General features: G+C 41.2%; 1 protein-coding gene across 1 annotated transcript; it reads right to left on the bottom strand.

Moving 5' to 3' along the window:
• Positions 1 to 1,716: 1,716 nt before the first annotated feature.
• PPIF (peptidylprolyl isomerase F) lies at positions 1,717 to 13,693 on the bottom strand. The gene is made up of 6 exons (XM_074296716.1): positions 13,367 to 13,693; positions 9,643 to 9,673; positions 7,783 to 7,871; positions 4,883 to 4,979; positions 3,643 to 3,718; positions 1,717 to 3,307 (listed from the first exon to the last, which is right to left on the bottom strand). The coding sequence occupies exons 1-6, from the start codon at positions 13,571 to 13,573 to the stop codon at positions 3,172 to 3,174; spliced, it is 636 nt and encodes a 211-aa protein (XP_074152817.1). The 5' UTR covers positions 13,574 to 13,693; the 3' UTR covers positions 1,717 to 3,171.
• Positions 13,694 to 17,064: the final 3,371 nt, after the last annotated feature.

Consider the following 17,064-nt stretch of genomic DNA (forward strand, 5'->3'; position numbering starts at 1 on the left):
ATCTTTAGAATATGATTAAACTTGAGAGGAACTTTGAACCATAAAACATTAAAAAGATAATCTTTGGAAATACTTTCCATAGATTCACCTGACTATAAAAGACATGCACTAATCTTTCTGATCAAAAATATGAATTCTCTACGATTTACCTACACTCTCAAAAATTCTCTCATGGAGAGAAATCACTCATAGAAAAAAAGGAGTGAATTCAGTCTCTATGACGTCTTCCTTTTAACCACTATTATTTGAAAAATCTAGAAATACTAGGAATAACAAGACAAGAGAAAGAAAATAAAAGCATAAAGATAAACAAAGAGAAGACAAAATTATTCCTATTCACTTTTGACATGATGGTTTACCTAGAAAACTCCTGAGAATCAGCAAAGAAATGCACTGATACAATGATAATGGCTCTGAATCCTGTAGCAATATAAAAATGATTTGGATGACTACACATGTATAACGTTTATCACATTGCCATCTCAGGGATGGGAGAGGGGAAGGAGAGAATTTGGATTTAAAATTTAACTTAAAATTTTAAAAAATATTAAAAATTATCTTTATATGAAATTGGGGGAAGGACAATATATAAAAAATGCATACTTTCTTAACCTTTGAAGAGATATGGGACTCTGCAAGTGAAGCATTGTATATACTATCAGATTTAGTTGCTGTATTAATTTTGGCTTTCTTTCTGTGTATGTGTCACAAAGGATAGGGATGAAAGGGATAAAGGATAGTCAGAAAGGTGATATGAAGTGTCAAAAGCTGATTCTGGAGTCAGAAAACCTGCATTAAAACCCCACCTAAGACTTTTAGTGTGTGATTTTGTCAATTGTTTATTAAAGCCTTATTCCAATAGTACATTGGGTTCTAGAAGGCACTACCAGTAGATCACATGAACTGTAGCACGTTAAGCCAGAAAGATTTTTTTGGACTAATTACTAAATAATTAGTATTTAGTACTTAGGTACTACCTAGATATCAGCCACAGGACCCATGAAACCATCTAAAGATAAGGGCCATTGTTTGTGCTGGAGGCAGGCCCAACCAAGCACACCCATAAACTTATGAATCTTTGGAGGCTTAAATGAAATAATGGATATAAAGGGTTTTTAAAAGCATCCTATCAATTATTATGTCAGTATTGTTAATATCAAGTTGCATTCCCTTAGCATAAAAATAATTTGAGTGTTATTAGTGGCCAACTTCACAGCTAAGTCTCAGAGGCAAAATTTGAATCCAAATCTTCCCACCTCCAAGCATCATAACTGATGAGCTACATGTCTAAGAAATTGAGTCATCCTTTTTCAGACAGACTGTGTGTTAGAAGGGAATAACGCACTTCTATCTTTCACTAAGAATTTATCAGATTCTTTGCCTTCTTCAGGAGTCCTTGCCCTCTGTGAATAGTAGCACTCACTGAACAAATGCTCTGTCCCATTTCCTTCTGTATTGAGGGGTCACAGAACTCTAGATCTAAAGTCAGAAAACATCAGACTATTTCATCCAATTGCTCTCATTGTACAGATGAAGAGAACCCCAGGGAGGTTTAGGGTTCTGTCCGAGGTTGCAGAGGTCAAGTGCCCATGGAAGGATTTGAACTCTGTTGCTTTGACTGTAAAGTCCACATTCCTGAGTCACTATAGTGAAAATTACCTTTTGATGGACAATTCCCATCACCATTGTCCCCCAAGATTACTCATATAAGGCAGGTTTCTTTTGTAATAAAATAGGATTTATTCTTGCAATTACAATTAATCAAATATTTTAAAAAATCAAAGACCTTATAAACTAAGTTAGCCTCAAATGATCAGTCCATATTTATTTAATAGAAACTCAGTTATTTACTTTCACACAGAGGTCAATTGTGACCTCTAGCATCAATGGAGCACCAGTCCCCACCAGTAAACCTTCCATAAGGTGTGTTTTTAATTATTGCCAATTTTCCACAGACATATTCACAGTGGACAACTACTGCTCACAGCTTAGTTCTTTAAACTTGTTTACAGCAACTCACTTCTACCATTTGGAGATAGTCTCAAGAATAGTAGAAGCTTTGTGACTTCACAGTTTCCTACATCCAAGAAAACCTGGCTCAAGTCTATGGCTTGGCAGTCTCCGTGGCTTCTATCAATCAGTCAGGCCACAGGAGAGCAAAAGGATCCTGAAACAGGAAGAGGCTTGAACCCGCTTCAGTGTTGAAATGAAAGGCTACAGCAATCACTGGAATATTGTAAAAATCAAGTCTCTTCCAGATCAGGACGTCAGCCAGAGACAGAAGGGAGCATCCGAGAGTAAGATTGCAGATGGACCCTCGTGTTAGTGAAGGGGAGCACTGGCGAGATCTACAGACATACTAGAATACAGGGTGACATCAATCTACAAAGAGGTGCACATGGTCTGAGGGAAAGGAAGTTTAAATATCAACCGAAACATGATTGTTGTCAGCTGTACCATTGATGAGTTTCAACACAATACCATAAAAAATTAGGGGTTACCAGAGAAGAGGAAGGGAACCTAAGATTTATCTGTGTGAGACATCCCCAAGGTCACACAGCTATGATAAAACCCAGCTAGATTTCCAGATCAGCATTCTTTTGATCTTCCCTTCCCTTGAAAAGAGAAAGCATTTCTATTTAGTGCAACAAATTAGGTCTTCCACTTTTGAGAGGGGACATGATTACCATCTTTTGCCAATAATACTAGACAATTCTGATTCATAATCTCCTCTGATCAGGCAATATCTTTTCTTTGTACCAGTTAAGACAGGTGCCATGTGCCCAGCCCACTTCTCTAATAGTGACTCCCCATACCCAAAAAAAGGCTTACTGTACTAAACGCTGTCTGGGAAGAAGCAAGAGAGAGAGAGGCCCTGAAGGCTCCTGGGAGGAGGTGAGTGCTGTGTCTGGCTCTGGTTCTAAGAGTAAGCTGGTGAGCTGGATGGGAAAGAGCCCAAGAGACAGTTGCTCAAAAGTGATCTTTGCAGTGACAGGAACAAAACACTGACGGAAGAAAAAAAAATTAGATGCTGCCATAAATTCAGTTATCCTTGGACACCATACATTCAACTAGGAATCCCCTAGTGTTCAGTATAGTCTCTTATGGGGGAGACTGGGAAAGTGGGGAGAACAAGCACGCTCGAGGAATCCAGAGTCATCCACGCTGGGGTTAGCTCAGCTGGCCACAGTCTGTGATGATGATCTTCTTAGACGTCTTCCCATTCTTAGAACCATAGGATTCTATCTTCTTCACCACATCCATCCCTTCCTTGACGTGGCCGAAGACGACATGCTTTCCGTCCAGCCTATGGGAAAGGGCAGAGCCGATGAGTGGGAGCCTCTCTGTGCAGCAGGCAGCCTGGAGTCATCCTGTACCCCAGGTGCACAAGCATCCCTCTCCCCTACTTCTCCTCCTCAGGTGAGACAGAATGTTCATCTCACCAACCCTGAGCCTCAATGCGACCAAGATGTCAAGCCTGAACTGGTCCTCACATCTCTGGGCTTCAGGTACCTCATGTAAAATAGTTTATCTCTGAGCCTTTTCAGTTCTAGAGCCAGAATCCCATCTCCTCTCCTGCCTTTATTAGCATGAGAAGCAGCCAATCCCCAGAAAAACCTCCCCAGGGGACACCACACTCACCAGTCTGTCTTTGTTGTGCAAATGAAGAACTGGGATCCATTGGTGTTGGGACCTGCGTTTGCCATGGACAGGACTCCTGTAATAACAAGGGGTGAAACAGGGATAGCTTGGTAACGTCTCGGGCAAATATTGCAAAAAAATCCAAACAAACAAACAAAAAAAACAACAAAAGACAACAAAAGAGCATCAGGATCTCTCTCCTAGCTTAAAGAAGAGTCCATTAATTCAGTAATTCATGAAAATCCTGTAAATCCCACTCGTCACTCATATTCCCAACTGATACTGTTGAGAACCAAGTGGTCTTTCTAGCTTACAGACATGAAAAGTGAGGACAATATAAATGGTATTCTTGAGGTCTAGTATCAAAGCAGTAGTAAGCTAAGGTTAAAATTCATGTGTCTGGAACCCAGACCAGAGCCAGCGTTGACTAAAAGGCTACAGGGAAGAGCCTTTCAGACTATAGAAGATTAAGATTTTAGACGATTCCAAGGGACTTATGATAGAAAATGCTGCCCACATCCAGTGAAAGAACCATGAAAACTAAATGTAAGTAAAAACATACTATTTTTACTTTTTTATTACTTTTTTCCTTTCTCATAGTTTTTCCCTTCTCGTAGTTTTTCCCTTTTGTTCTGAGTCTTTTTCACAACATGACTAATGTGGAAATATGTTTAATATGATTGTATAATCTATATCAAATTGTTTGCTCTCTTGGGAAGGGAGAAAGGAGAAAAGGAGAAAAATTTGGAACTCAAAATCTTACAAAGATGAATGGTGACATCTTTACTGTAATTGGAAAAAAATACTGTTAAGTAAAAAAAGAAAAGGAAAAAGGATCTATATGTTTAAAAAGAAAAAAGATGAGACTTTAGGACCTGGAAGAAAAGCAAATCCATGGTTTAGTTAAGTGCTTTTTCCAAGCTGCTTCTACAAATACTTTTTAAGGGAAAGCATGTAACTTACAAAGTAGCCAGAATGGAATGACAAGCAGAAAATTGGAGCTAGGTTTCAACAAAACACACAAACATGATTATGGCTGAGAAGACAATCAGCCACGTCTCAGGAGATAGGCAAACCACAGGGTGGGAGTGGCCAAGGGAGATGAGAAAAGGAGAAACTACACTGGAGAGAACCTCCATAAGATAGCTTCCCAGCTCCTCTTTCATAGGGACAAGTAACCTTCTCCCCACTTGTTAAGATTGGAGAATTCAAAAAAGAAAAGGGAGACAAAAAGACTGACCAGGTCCAACGTGCTTCAGGGTGAAATTTTCATCTGGAAATCGGCTCCCATAGATGGATTTCCCTCCTGTTCCATTGTGATTGGTGAAGTCACCAGCCTGGAGAGTGAATGTTAGATTAATAATAACGGAATCAGCCAGGAACAAAGGGGTGAGAGGGGAAGGATTACCCCTCTCCCAGGGTCCCTATGGAATGCCTATGAGAAGCTCCCAACCTACACCATGAATGAGAAGACAGATATATCAAAGCCTGAATCATTCCTTGTGAAGGGATCAGCCTGATGTTTCAGAGATTCTTAAGATCACAGGATCAGGGCTCTGGGAACCCAAAGGGACTTCAGAAGCTTCCTGTATTTCAAGACAAGAGATATAGCTAAGCAAAGAGATAAAGATAAGGAAACTGAGTCCTGGAAAGGATAAGGAGGGACAAGACTACAAGGAGGTTACTATTGAAAACTAATACCAAAGGAATCCTTTCCTTTAAAAGTCCTTCACCCCATTACATCTGTGCTGCTGTGTATCCCAGCATCATGGCTAAAAGAGAAACTGACTAATCTTCCCCAAAGCACTTTTTGTTTATCACAAGAAACAAGCAGAAGAGGCCCCCAATTTCCCACCATTCAGTTCCTGTTGCACTATCTTCCCTTCACAAGACACTGTGGTTTCCTGTCTTCCCGCTCTGGAGTCCCATGGTTAGATTCCAGGGACACGTCACTGATAAGAATGTCAGTCTTGCATCACCTAGAAATGTGTACCATGTGCCAGGTCATCACTTCACAGTATGTACTCCTGCTAACAAGCTCAACATTCCTGCTCCTCTACCCTGGGGGGGGAACAAACTGCTACATGTCAACAAATTCAAAAGGAGACGCAGAAGAAGGAAAAGAGGAGGGAGAGAAAGAGAGAGAGAGATAGACACAGATTGAGAACTTCACTGTTCTCTCCAAACAGCCCCTCGGTTCCCTATACATTTCTTTCTTTCTTTCTTTTTTTTTTTTTTGCTGAGGGAATTGGGGTTAAGTGACTTGCCCAAGGTCACACAGGCAGGAAATGTTAAGTGTCTGAGACCAGATTTGAACTCAAGTCTTCTGACTTCAGGGCTGGTGCTCTACCCACTGCACCACTTAGCTGCCCTTCTTATAGAGGAAACATTTGCTGTAGTGGTTCCAAGACTGGGGTCTGTGACTTTTTTTTTTAATAACTGTGTTTCAATATGATTGGTTTCGTTTGTAATCAGATGGATTTCATTTTATGTATGTAAAAACCTTATTCAGAGAAGGGGTATTAATAAGCTTCAGCAGATACTGCCAAAGGGGTCCATGACTCAACCTGAGCCCTAAGCGGGCTGGTCCCAAGGCAGGTGAATCAGTAAACTCCTTGGCCCAGGTGTGCCACAGAATGCTGATGAAATATCACAAGATAATGCCAGTGATTCAGAGGCATGCAGATTCAGGTCCAAGCTGGTGAAGATTAACCTCAAGCCTTCCTTCCTTCACTGAGGTTAAGTGGGGCTGAGCTACTTGGAGCCACAATGGAGGTCTGGGCCGCTACATCATCCAGGTGAACATGAATGGAACAGGCAGCTTAAAATTGTAAGCCGGGCCTCCACCCCATAAGCCACGGTTTGATCAGAAGACATCTGGCAGCCATAAGGCCGAGCTCCTCCTAAGGCCTGATAAAAGGGCCCCAGCTTACTAGCGACATACAACCCCCCTTCAATTTGTCCTCAAGCATCATTCCCAGAATATTTGTGGCTACAGAAACTTTTGTGGGGCTTGAAATAAAAGTGGAAACCTTAAATGATGGTGTGGAGCATATGAATATCCTTGGAATAAAATAATTTTGGTGAAATTCTGGAGCAAAATAAAAGAATTAGAACTGTTTCATGTTGAAAAGTGGCCATGTGTAGAAGGAAATTTAAAAGAATAGGAAACCAATGTTATCATAATAACAAACATCATCCTTGTTGTTCAGATATTCTCAGTCCAGTTCTTCGTTTTAGAGAAACTGAAGTTAGGGGAAAGTAGAAAGACTGCTTCCCTCCCATGTGATCTGCCAAGGGCACAGCAAAGGCAAGAACCCACAGCTGGGCTTTCCTACGTGGATTGGGGTATGAAACAGGGATGTTTTTAGAGGGAGGCAGGGTAAAAAGAGAAGAGAAAATGAAACAAAAACCCAGCTCCACTGGCTCCTCCAAACTCTCCCAGTATTGACTCCTAAACACTTGCAACATTCCAGTTTTTGTGTAATTTGTGTTCTGGTCATCCCTAAGAGATGGCTTTAATTAATTATATAGTGGCTCAGGTGCCACTCTCTCTATGAAATATTTTCCATCCTCTCAGTTAAGGATCTTTCTTTTTGGAAATTATAGAGTATCATTTTCAATGTACATTGTATCTCATCATCTGGGGAAACATCATATGCCTTCCACCCAGAAAAATAAATAGAATAAAAGCTCGCTAAGGGCAGAGAGTGTTTCCATTTTATTTTGTATCTCTCATACCTTTCTTCCAGGAGGACCTTAAAAATTGTTTATTAAATTAAGGTCTATCAAATTTCTTGCCTAAATCAAGCCCAGAGAGCATCTCTCTGCTAAGGTAAGGAAAGACTCCAGGGGATCTTTCACATTCACTCTCCCACCATCCCCAGGACTGGAGAAGCTATTTCAGCTGAGAACATTATTAGTCCTTCCCCGACCATTAGTGAACACCATATTTTATTTTCCTGGAATTTCCAACAACACAGCCTAACCCTGTACCTCCTCATGTTGTTATCTCTTCATCTAATCCTCAAAGACTTAAAACAAATCACCTCCCTTCCCACAAATTCATTTAGCAACAGTGACAGGAAAGGCAACAGTTGTTTCTTAATCACAATGGGAAAAGAAAGTTTAAAATCTTACCTGGCACATGAATGAGGGAATCACTCTGTGGAAGGTTGATCCCTTGTAACCGAAGCCATTTTCACCCGTGCAGAGGGCTCTGAAATTCTCTGAGGATCCCAAGAAATAAAGAATCAGAATGACTTCATTTTTTCACAATGTCCCTTCTAACCTTGTACTTTGTAGAGATCATGGGGTCTATGAACTTATTTTGATAACTGTATTTCAATGTGGTTGTTTTCTATGTATTTTATTACATTCATTTAAAAAGCATTTTCAGGCAGTGTCTGTTGGTTTCAGCAAACTGCCAAAGATGTCCAGGACACTCCAAAGAAGTCCTGGCTAAAGGAAGTAATACAAGTCACCATTCAGCTACATTTACCATTTCATTCAAGGTTACATTGGGTCTGCTTTGCCCCTTGTGCAGCCTTTATGTGTACATGTCTCCCCTATTAGAATGTCAGCTCTCCGAGGACAGGGATAATTTGATTTTTGTCTTGTTAAAATTAGCACTTAAAAACAGTGGCTGGTACAGTCAGCACTGAATACATGTTTGATGTGTCTTCAAATTTGAGATGAAAAAGGTGAAGAACACTAGCCTTGGATCCCATTTCTGCCCAAAGCTAATCCAGTGACTGTGGCCAAGTGTCATCACCTGTATGGGCTGCCCAAATCAGAGGCTGGCACTAGGTGATCTACCTAGTAAGTTCCCTTCCAACTCTATAATTTCTTTTCTTTTTTAAAAAACTCTTATTATTTTAAGAGGAAGCTAGTCCTCTGATGAAGAGATTTAGTTACAAAGACAGAACCACGAGGTACAGACAATTTTCATTCACTAGAGCTGGAATAAAGATATACTAGAACAGAATTAACATATGGTTCCAAAGCTCAATTCCAATACTTGACATCCCTTTTCTCAAAGGATTCCCCAACCTGATGGGACTGAACCAATCCACGAGTAGCTATTGAGTGTCTACAATATACTAGGCCCTGTGTTAGGCAAAACCAAGTAAGTTCCCTGAACTCAAACAGTTTCCACTATTAGGAAAGAACAGAAGTTTATAAGAAATGAAGAATTCCAAAGGAGAGAGTCTTACCCCCAGGACAGACAATTTTGTTGACAATTCAGATGCTCAGTCATTAAGGTGATTTCAAAAATCCCATTGATTTCAAAAAGAATAACATTTCCCAAATCCAAATAAAAATCATCTCCATTATTCACAGGAGACAAAATATCACTGCCTACTGATCAAGTCCTATTCTAATTCTCAAAGGTTGTTAGCAGTTGGGGGAGACAGTGGAAGGCTGTTAAGACCCCCAAAGAGCTCAAAAGGAATAATTCTAATTTCCCATATCTCTGGAAGGCCTACAACAAATAAACTGTTCTAAAAGTGCCTTTACATATATTATCTCTAACAACTTATAAAATATATGGAAAAGATCACAGGAATAGAAAGCTGAAAGAGATCTCACAGATTATCCAGTTGAAGACGCTGTTTTACAAACATGTTTTGTTTTTTATTATTTTAATAACTTAAATTTTAACATAATCAATTTCTTTTCTAATCCTTTGAATTTTATTTTGTATTTTTAAAACTATTATTCTAGGAAGGGCCTCATGGGCTTCATCAGACACTGTCAAAGAGGTTTGTGTCCCACAAAAGGTAAAGAGGCCCTGGTCCAGTCCATGTCCCTCACTTTAAAGAGTTAGTCTACTCTACTCATCTGAGAGATGAAGGATTACATGATAATTTCTGGATTACCAGTTAGTTTTCTTTCCAGTGGACTGTGCATCTTGCCCAGCTCAGAGTGTAGAGTCCTAGGTCCCATGGTTGCTCAATGAAACAACAAGGATTGATTCTCTTCACTTTGAAAACTCACCTGCAGTCTTTGGCACCACATCTGCTTTGAGCTAGAGAAAAAGGGAAAAAAAATAAACACAAAAGAAAAAGTGAGTCTGGGGTCACATCTGGGAGAATGGACCTCATGGCCCTCAGCAAGGGAGCAGCCCTGGAGTAGGATACTTGAGCTCTAGTGTCTTATCTGGGTCACTAACTAAAAGTGTGACCTTTGATAGATTCTTTAATTGATCTGGTTTCCAATTCCTCATTTATAAAATTATGGAATTAGGTAAAATGATTAGGGGTGGCAAGCTTATCATGAAAGGAACACCAGATTTTGAGCCATGGGAATTGGCTTTCAATTTCTGCTCAGACCCTTTTCACCTGTGTGACTTTTAGGCCAATTTCTTAATTACCTAACTAGGTAGCTAGGTATAAGGTATGCAGTGTGTGTGTATATACATATATATACATATATATATACATATATATACATATATATGTATATATATATATACATATATACATATATATGTATATATATATATATATATATATATATATATATATATATATATATATATATGGTTTCTTCCCTCAAAGAGGACATTGAGACAAAAGGAAAAAAAAAAAAAAAAGGCTTTGCCTCTATGGAAACTTCAGATGGACAGGACTAAGTCTGGCCTTGAAGGACTTATTTCTAGTCCAGGACTACATTAATCCATATTCTCTCCCCAATATCATCTCAGATTTTCTTATACTTAGATCAAGTAGATCTGACCTGGGAGGTGAATACCACTTTGTACGTTTAGCAATAATAGCTTGAAAGCTGTTATGAAGATCAAGTTACAACCTTTCTGACCTTCACTTTTCTCATCTGTAAGATGGGGGTAACAATAGCGCTGACATCACAAGATGGTTTTAAGACTCTAATGAGATAAATGTCTATAAGGGGCTAAAATAAAATTTTAAATACAATTTGGGAGCTACCATTTGTATTATTAGTCCCCTTAATGGTATGAACTAGCAAGAAAAAGATCAGCATATATTACTGAGAGATATACCACATACACCTGCATCGACTTTATTTATGGATGCCACCAATATCTAGGCAGGGTCTTTAATTTGAGGGAAAGGAAGAGCAAGCTGTAAGGGGAGAAGGGCTTCAGCCCATTTGCTCAGGATCGATAGTGTCTCAGGAAGACATGGAGACAGAACCTATGACCCAGAGCTTTCCTTCAACCCAAAGCACTTTCTCCTTACCCCACCTTCAACTTCTAAAGCACTGATTGCCTGGACCACACCAGCTTACTCCTTTGGGACTTTCTGAGAGAGACAATATATAATAATTCATAGTGCAGTCAGGCATTGGTTCTGTCACTTACTAGCTGTATGACCTTGAGCAAAATAACTCAAAATTCTGATTTCCAGTTTCCCCATCTATAAATCATAGTAACCATGCTTGCATTGCCTACTTTACATTAACTATTGTAAAAAAAAATCCTTTGTAAGTTTCAAAGCCCTATAAACATGTGATTTTTTTTTCTCACAGTATTTTAAATTGTAAAGTACTATAAGTTTTTTATGTTTCCAACTATCATTTATACAATCATCTTATGGGTTCCTGAAAAGCAAGGACTAGGATAATTATTAAAGAAATAAAAGCTAACAGTCCTAACAACCCTGGAAGGTGGATACTATTATTATCCTCATTTTACAGTTGAGGAAACTGAGGCAAACAAATTAAGTGACTTGTCCAGGGATCATTATGTCTTTTCTTTTGGACCCTCAAGCCTCTCACAATAAGAGAATCCAAATTTGATGACCAGATCTTTTAGTAACTTCTGAAGGATTCTTCTCATTTTGTAAGATGAGAAAATGCAAGTTCAGCACAGGAAAGTGATTTATGCCACGTTAGAAAGCAAGATAGCGTCCAATGGAGCTGCAGCTCAGATCTCCTGACTCCTGGTCACTACCACATTTGTGAACTGGCATAGATCCTTTTCTAAATTATTACAATAATCCTGTGAAGTAGGTGAAAAATATGTCCAATATATAGACAAGGAAATTAAAGGGTGCCCAGAGGTTTATATCAAACCTGACTGAACATTCAGCAGATATTCATTGGATTAAATGGCCACTTGCTCCAGCATAATGATGACCTGTCTCAGTCCCAACCTTTGAGAAAAGGTCAGCCAGCTCCTTTCAGCTCCTTTGGTTCCTATTTCCCCACTCCCAGGAACCAGGGCTAGGACATTTATTTATTTGCCTTGAGTCCAATTTATCACCGGATGACCAAGTAATCTGAGGAAGGTTGACTAGAAAAAGCAAGAAAGCTCCAGGCAAGTTCAGCTTTAACTTGGGGGTCTTATTCAGCATTTTGCCAGCCCACCTAACCGCTCAACTCTCCTTACTCAACAGAATTCTATGCTTTCTCTTACACCAGCTCCCTCCACCACCTTGCAGAACAGAGAATTTGACCGTAAACTCACTGAGGGCAAGGAATATGCTCTATCTGTCTTTATTTTCCTACATTTCTCGGAGCCTGGCTTAAAAATCAATTGATCAGAGGCAGCTAGGTGGCGCAGTGGATAGAGCACCAGCCCTGAAGTCAGGAGGGTCTGAGTTCAAATCCAGCCTCAGACACTTAACACTTCTTAGCTGTGTGACCCTGGGCAAGTCACTTAACCCCAATTGCCTAGCCAAAATTACTTATTTATTTATAAGTCAATTGCCTAGTACACCTGTAAAGGCCACATGGAATAATGAAAAGGGTCGTGTAATTTAGTTAAGGAAACTTGAGTCCAAAAGTCACCTCCCACACTTACTGGTGATGTGTCAGGACCTCAAGATTCCCAACTGAAAAATGGGGACAATCAGAGACACTAGTTGCTACTTCTCAAGGCTATCATGAGGAAATTATCTGGGAAACCGTGAAGCTCTGTGTAGAAAAGTTATGATTACTTAAGGAATGAGCTGCGGGAGGGTGGGTAAGCTCGATCCTTTCCAAATTTCTGGGCTTTCAGGGGACAGAGTGTCGGACTCCCAAACTCAACAAGCAAACAGTTATGCAAATAGTTTGGTGCGCCACGTGGTTCCCGAGGTTCTTTCCTGTCCACACTAGGAGCCAGAAATTCCGGACGCTCCCCCCACCCAGAGCTCCCCTCGTCCTCCCGGCGGCAGACAATTGGGCTGCGAGGGGTGGTTTCGTACTAGTTCTATCCAACGTTCCTAAATTGCGACATTCCTCTTTGACCTCTGTCTCCAAGTCCTCCGATCCCCAATAATGGGGATTGCTGCTGGCTCCTACTTCCAAGGTGATGACCTTGAACATTGATTACCCCAAAGTCCCTTTCGCTCCGCTCCCAAGGAGAAGGTTACAAGGCTCCTAACGCCCCACTCCGGAGTCTGAAAACTTAAGTCATTAAAGTGGGGGGGGGGTAGGGAAAGTTGCCCGCTGGAAATTAGGCCTTGGCAGCCATGTCGCCAAATCTCAACAGTTTCCTCATTTCTAGTATGCGGCCTGGCGGGATTTAAATGACTTATTAAAGACACCCAGAGCTGTGGTCTGGCCGAGCCCCCACAAATCTCCCTCCGCGTAAAAGTGCGAGAAGCGAAGTGACCGGAGGAGTCCCGGCCACGCAGCTCCCGCAGTCCCGAGTCCCGGGCCCGTCCCCCAATCCGAGGGCCAGCACCAAGCCCCGCCCCCACTGTGACCTTGGGCTCCCGCCGGCCCTCTAACTCCGGCGCGCGCCTGCACCCACCTCCAGCACCACCCGGCCGAGCGGCTGCTCCCCGGCGACCACGTCCAGGTAAACGAGCGGGTTCTTGGCGGGGCCGGCGGCCCCGGAGTCGGAGCTGCTGGCGCTGCTGCGGGCCCCGCGAAGCCGGGCGAGCGTGGGGGCCGCGGAGATCCGCTGCGGTGCCAGGCCCAGGGTCAGCAAGCGAGGGCCGCAGCGCAACGTCTGCATCTTGGAGACCAGGAGGAGGAGGAGGATGGAGAGCGGAGAGCTGCACACGGACCAAAGCCCGCCCACAGCCGGCCAGAAGCGCCAGAGAAACGCCCGCCCCCGCCGCACTCGGCCTTTTAATCCCCCAGGCCCCGCCCCCGGAGGCCACGCCCTTGGGGCGTGGGGCGGAGGATCCTGACTAGCCGGCCTGGGGTTACTTCCTCCAGTTCGGCCTAGGCCACCTGTCCTGGCTCTCTTGTCCTGGGCTGGGCACGTGGCGGGAGACGGACTTCCCCCGGGCACTCTCTCATCACCGGTGTAGGGACTCCTGGATGCAGATGTACCTCCCCCATTGTAGATGGGCACTTTCTGTGCAATATACGTTCTTAACAGGTGCCTCAGTGTCCTGCCAAGGCCCACACAGACAATATGGATGGAGGCTGCACTGGAGCCCAGATGCTCCCTGGAGGTAGACACTGGCCTCCCGGCTATTCTAGGAACAAGACTCTCCAGCTCAGTGCTGGCATATTTTTTGGTTCTCCCATCTGTAGAATCGATCTCTTTTCTCCATTCTAATTACTGACCTCTCTCATTTCCTTTAAGTACCAACTGGAATAGTCTCTTTTATTGAAAGCCTCCCCTCTTAATTCTAGTGCATTACTTTGGTTGTTTCCTATTTATCATAAATAACATTGTTGTTCCATGGGCCTGTCCAGTTCTTCCTGACCCCATTTGAGTTTTCTTGACAAAAATAGTGGAGCGGGTTGCCATTTTCTTCTGCCCATTTTACAGATGAGGAAACTGAGGCAGACAAGGTTAAGTGACTTTCCCAGGGTCACACAGCAAGTGAGTGTCTAAGGCCATATTCCAACTCTTTAAGATTAGTTTTCCTGACTCCATGTTCAGTACTCTCCATTGCACCACCTAGTTGCCTGAATATAATTTGTCTCATACATTTGTTTACATATTTTTCTCCCCCGTTTTGTTGTAAGTTATTTGAGGGTTAGGCCTGTTCTTTTTTATTTTTCTCTTTTATATCCCCTGGCACATAGTAGGCATTTAATAAATATTTATTGAATTGAAATTGATTGATTAATTCCATGTTCCAAAGACAGTTCTCTATCCACTCTGGCATACAGTGATAACAAATTGCCCTGGTGTTTGTTAGTGGTGAGAAGGCAGTGGGTGGTGCAGAGGAAGTGGTCTTATGAGAAGTGAGAAATGCTCTGAGACCTGGTAGGTTCTTATATCTTCTCCTGCATTGAACTGTGGAGTTAGGTGAGAAGTTTTTAAACAAAAGGCTCTCAACTTTTGTCTTCTAAGCCAAGAAATAGAATTAAATACCAGCTTTCAAGGACAGAGACCCATTTGGAGAGTGAAAAAGACAAAACTACATAGTGGTGAAGGGAGGAAATAGAAGCTTTTGCTTTGTCTCTCTTGGATGCTGTTATGTGTTTTAGTTATTTGAGAATATCTTCCTTTTCCTAGATGATGATGCTTCAACCATAAGACAAACATTATGTCATCTAAACTTCGCCACTTCACTTAGAGCCTAGTGCACAAGGAGCAAAATCAGTGTTGAATGAATGAGTGAATGGAGAAATGAATAAACCAGAATTAGAGACATACAGGAACAAGAAATAGAAACATAAATATTTTTTAAATGGCTGAGATGGCAAAGTATATGAGAATCACGGTCTAGTCTCTAAGGGATTCTAGCATTTAGAAAGCATTTAGGGAGAGTCTTGTATACTAAAAACTTGAGGCTTCAGTATGAGTTAACAGCCTACAAGATTGCAAACTGTAAAAGAGAAATAAGGGAGGAACCAGAATTTCTTTTAAGTTTTGTTGCTCCACCCCTTAGCTAAATATTCAGTTTTGAGTAGACCCTGGGCTCTGACCCATCTCCTTTCTCTCTGTCTTTTGGAGAGAGGAATTTATGGGGAGAAGAGCTGGAGACCCATCAATAGTGGTGTGGGGAAAGACAAAAGAGAGAGAAAAGGGAAATAGGGTTCAGAGTTCACTGCTTTCCCAAATCTTGTACAAATATTTGGGCAAAGCAAAGGCAATGTTGTATGAGAAGTATCCTGGGCTTAGGGTCAAGTAGAAGCAAGTCCTATACTCATTAGTCATATGAGCCTGTCCTTTGAGTCTCAATTTCCTCTTCTGTAAAATGGAGATGATATTTGTGTTAATTCCTGGTAACAAAAAAGAATTCTAGTTCGGAAGCCCTTGATATTTTTCCCAGTTTCAGTATGGCTGACTTGTGTAATCAATTATGCATGTTTCATCTCAAGTCATTCAGTTCAACATTGTCTATTACCAAACCATGCAAATAATCTAATAGCAAAAGCATTTAATTAATATGCAAAGTCAGTGTAACTAATAAGGAAAAAATTAAATAATGGAGTCATTCTCTACTACCCATATACAACTAAATGTAATACCTATGTCATCCAAAGTATTGGATGGGAAGAAAAACTCATAGGGAAAACAAAGAGGCAAAGAAACTTTATCATTTGCTCTCTTAATGGCCAACAAGAAAATGTTAACTCTCTGGCTAGAATTTGGTCTTTACTCTCTTTTTCCTGTCCCTAGCTCTATTCCTTATGGTAAGTATATAGATTGTATTCACCATAAGTATTTTTCATCTTCTTCTCCCTTTCCAGGGCCCTTCCAGGAATGCTACTAGTTTTCAAAACCTTCTCAGAGGACCTCACAAAGGAATAGACTATGGGTAGTATCAGAGAGATGCTATCCCTCCTCAGTTTAAGATTCTAAACGGCAATAGAGATAGATAGATAGATGATAGATAGATAGATAGATAGATAGATAGATAGATAGATAGATAGATAGATAGATATAGATAGATGGCTTCTGCCAGAAAAATTTAAAAATTATTGGAATTCTAGAGACTATCTACTCAAATTTCTTATTTTACTAAGTGGGAAACTGAAGTCAAATTGGGGAAGTGATTTGTCCTAAGGTTACCTAGACAGTTGTTAAACTGATACTCAGACCAAGCCCATTTTCATCAGCTATATCTCCCAAGACAGACCAAGTCTTCTGGGACAGAGAGCAGAAGCCTGCTCTCACTATTAACAGAGATGGGAAACCCAAGGGCAAACATGAAGAGAGGGATGGAAGGATTTCCCCAAAGAGGAAATACTCAAATATTGTATTCCCTCAATAGAACACATGCTCTAAGGAAAGTGAAATCCTAAGTACAAAATATCTAGAGCAGGACATGGCACATTTTTGTGAGTCCTTAATAAATATTTGTTACTTGGTTGTATCCAATATAACTGAATTGTATCTAGTGCTGCTGACATCTGTGATGCAAGAATCCTTTGTGATATATTGCTCCAGAGTCTAGATGGTCATCAGTATGTTTAACTGCTAGATCATTTTTCCCTCTTTGTTGAGCTGAAATTCTCTTCTCTGAATTTGACCCATTGATCCTCATAAGTTATGATCCACTGGAGCTGCCCAGACAAGGATGATGAATGTTT

This window comes from Sminthopsis crassicaudata, chromosome 2, assembly GCF_048593235.1.
Source record: "Sminthopsis crassicaudata isolate SCR6 chromosome 2, ASM4859323v1, whole genome shotgun sequence".
In the NCBI taxonomy this organism is placed as follows: Eukaryota; Metazoa; Chordata; class Mammalia; order Dasyuromorphia; family Dasyuridae; genus Sminthopsis; species Sminthopsis crassicaudata.

Coding starts and splice junctions, on each gene's coding strand:
- PPIF (XM_074296716.1), bottom strand. CDS start 13,573: ATGCAGACGTTGCGCTGCGGCCCTCGCTTGCTGACCCTGGGCCTGGCA. Junction 7,872..9,642: donor TGTGGTGCCAAAGACTGCAG/GTGAGTTTTCAA, acceptor TGGGATCCTCAG/AGAATTTCAGAGCCCTCTGC. Junction 3,308..3,642: donor TGCACAACAAAGACAGACTG/GTGAGTGTGGTG, acceptor CCTTTCCCATAG/GCTGGACGGAAAGCATGTCG.